This window comes from Aplysia californica, unplaced genomic scaffold (genome assembly GCF_000002075.1).
Source record: "Aplysia californica isolate F4 #8 unplaced genomic scaffold, AplCal3.0 scaffold01579, whole genome shotgun sequence".
Classification (NCBI taxonomy): Eukaryota; Metazoa; Mollusca; class Gastropoda; order Aplysiida; family Aplysiidae; genus Aplysia; species Aplysia californica.
Genome location: NW_004798849.1, coordinates 34,101 through 36,828, shown reverse-complemented (window position 1 = coordinate 36,828; position 2,728 = coordinate 34,101). Strand labels below are relative to the sequence as shown.

General features: G+C 39.8%; 1 protein-coding gene across 1 annotated transcript in view; it reads left to right on the top strand.

Annotated features, from left to right (window-relative positions):
* Positions 1–234: 234 nt before the first annotated feature.
* The window catches only part of LOC101858911, a gene marked incomplete at its 5' end in the record, with an annotated part of 15,465 nt that continues 12,971 nt past the window's right edge, over positions 235–2,728 (top strand). Inside the window, 3 exon segments of the mRNA XM_013090851.1 lie at positions 235–467; positions 1,027–1,141; positions 2,473–2,569. Coding sequence (XP_012946305.1) covers positions 259–467; positions 1,027–1,141; positions 2,473–2,569 — 421 coding nt within the window.

The window sequence follows — 2,728 nt, the reverse complement described above, 5'->3', positions numbered from 1 at the left end:
AAACATGTAATACGCAAAAAGAAAAATCTCTAATACAGCCTTTAAACTATTGTCCTTTCCAGCTATTCTTTTTTCAAATTTGAAGCCCTATAATAGATCTCTAGGAACGATTTTGGTTCATTTCTTTTTGCCTTTTAAAATTCATTTTCTTCCACTGTTTTTTTTTCTTCCAATTTCTCTAATTTTGCTTACTCCGCAGACTACAAAAAAAAGAGACATTGTGTGAAAACGCCTCGATCAGGGTAGATAACCGAGAAAATGACGCCAAGCCTACTAGTCCAGCTCGTGGTTGTTTCCCTTGGTATCGCCAGCGCTCGGGCAGCCAAAGACGATGATGGCTGTTCTCGGGTTGTCACGTTTAACGCTGGACTCATCAACAGGGTGCCAGAATACGAGAAACGCGCTCAGCGCGTGCCGCAAGCGCTGCTTGACCTCGATGCTGATGTCTACTGTCTGCAGGAGATATGGTGAGTACTGTGTGCGGGCGTGGGGGTTAGGCAGCCAGTTGTAAAAAGTAAAACTCTTACTGAAACTAAAACTAAAATGTGGCAGTTTCATAAAAATCCACACTGAGATTTGTTTATGAATAAACAACAAATGCCTTGAGCAAAATAATAATAATGACACATAAAAAACACAATTAAAAACAAATAAATAAAAGAAAATAATAATAATGATGATGATGACAATAATGTAATTAATGTAAAATAACCGATAAATGATCTGTTCAATAAAAAACGTTCTCAACGGGTGGCAAGTTTTCTTCGGTTAGCTTACTTTGACGAGCGCTGGGTTTCACGACGATGCCGAAAATTTTCATTTATTTATTTATTTATTTATTTATTTACTTACTGGTTTTTAAAATGCATTTGCTTATTTATTCATTCATCCAAGATTTTTTTCATTCGTTCGTTCATTCATTCATTCATTCATTCATTCATTCATTCATTCATTATTCATTCATTCATTCATTCATTCATTCATATTTATATATTCATTTTCTCCATTTTTTTGGGTGTATTTCAGGCTCGAGTCCGACCTGCGCCCCCTTCTGGATGAAGTGAGCTCGACCTACCCTTACCATTACAGCGTTCTCCATCACAGCGTGGGCCAGCTCACCAAACCGAGACAGCGGGGAGTGGTAGGCGCGATTCTTCGTTTTGTCTTATGTTTGTATGTTTATTTGTTGTTACGTACATTCAAACCGAATATTTTGGTTTCCTATCTATTATCCATGTGGTTGGCGTGTGCTCTGATGTGATTTGCTTCTTCTTTCTTATCAAATGTCTATCATATTTATCTCCCCTCCTTCATTTTTGCATTTTTTACTCTCTTTTAACACCTCTAATCTCCGGCACTTATATGGCCTTATTGCGTTGCAAGTGCCGTAAAACACTTACTAAAACTAAAACCGAATGATTAGGTTTCCTATCCATTATTCAAACTGAGTGATCAGGTATCTTTTCTATTATTCAGATCATGGGTGGTTGGCGGGTGCTCTGGTGTGGTTTGCCTCTTATTTCCTATCAAACATCTATCGTCCTTATCTCTCCTTCTTTTTTTATATTTGTTACTCTCTTGTAACACCTGTAATCTTCTGGCGCTCATATGTGAGACAGCGTGGTGGAATCAGGCTCTCGTCAATTTTTGGGCATGTAGAGTTATTGGTATCATCTTAAAGCTTGTTCACTTGTCTTTCTTTGGATGAAAAAAATATCCATCTATCTTGAGTACAAGTTGAGACATTTGCGAATGAAGGAGATGGGGTTACCTGTTTTCAGAGGTAAAAATAGTGAGAAAATGGCTGTCAAAGATTAGTTATTTCCTTAGCTTAAGAGTCCGTGGCAAGTGAAAGTTTACATTTATTGTACCTTTAATCCGTGTTTTTCAGAAAAATCCACTCAGAAATTAGTTCTGTAATGGGCATGAAAGGTGTTGAGCCCAAAAAACAAAAATTTGATAGAAATTCACAAACCTGCAGAAAAATGCAAGTTTCTTCATTTTGATTATTTTGACGAGAGCCTGATTCCACCACGCTGCCTCACATATGACCTTATGCAGTTGCGAGCGCTGTAAAACCTCTACTAAAACTATTATTTAGATCGAATAGTTTGGTTTCCCAATCTATTATTCAAATCGAATGATAATTTGGTTTCCTATATATTTAAACCGAATGATAATTTGGTTTCCTATATATTGTTCAAACTGAATAATTTGTGTTCCCATCTTCTATTCAAACCGAATGATTAGGTTTCCTATCTATCATTCTTGGGTGGTTGGCGGGTGCTCTGGTGTGGTTAGCTCCTTCTTTCCTATCAAACATCTATCGTCCTTATCTCTCCTCCTTCTTGTTTGTGTTTGTTACTCTCTTACAACACTTCTAATCTTCTGCACTTAAATGACCTTATTGTGTTGCAAGTGCCGTAAAACTATTACGGAAACTAAACCGATTCACCTCCCCCCCTCCCCCAGCTGGGCAGCTTGCGTGCCTCCCTGACCGCCGGCTCCGCCTGTTCTGTGAGGGACTTGCCTTACTTCATGTCTTCCCTGGCCTGTGCTGCTTCCCACGGTGAGTGAGGGTGGTCGGCGGGTGCTCCGGGATGGTCGGCGGGTGCTCGGGGGTGGTCTGCTCCTTCTTTCCTATCAAACACCTATGACATCCTTATCTCTCCTCCTCCTCCTCCTCGTCCTCGTCCTCCTCGTCCTCCTCGTCCTCCTCGTCCTCCTC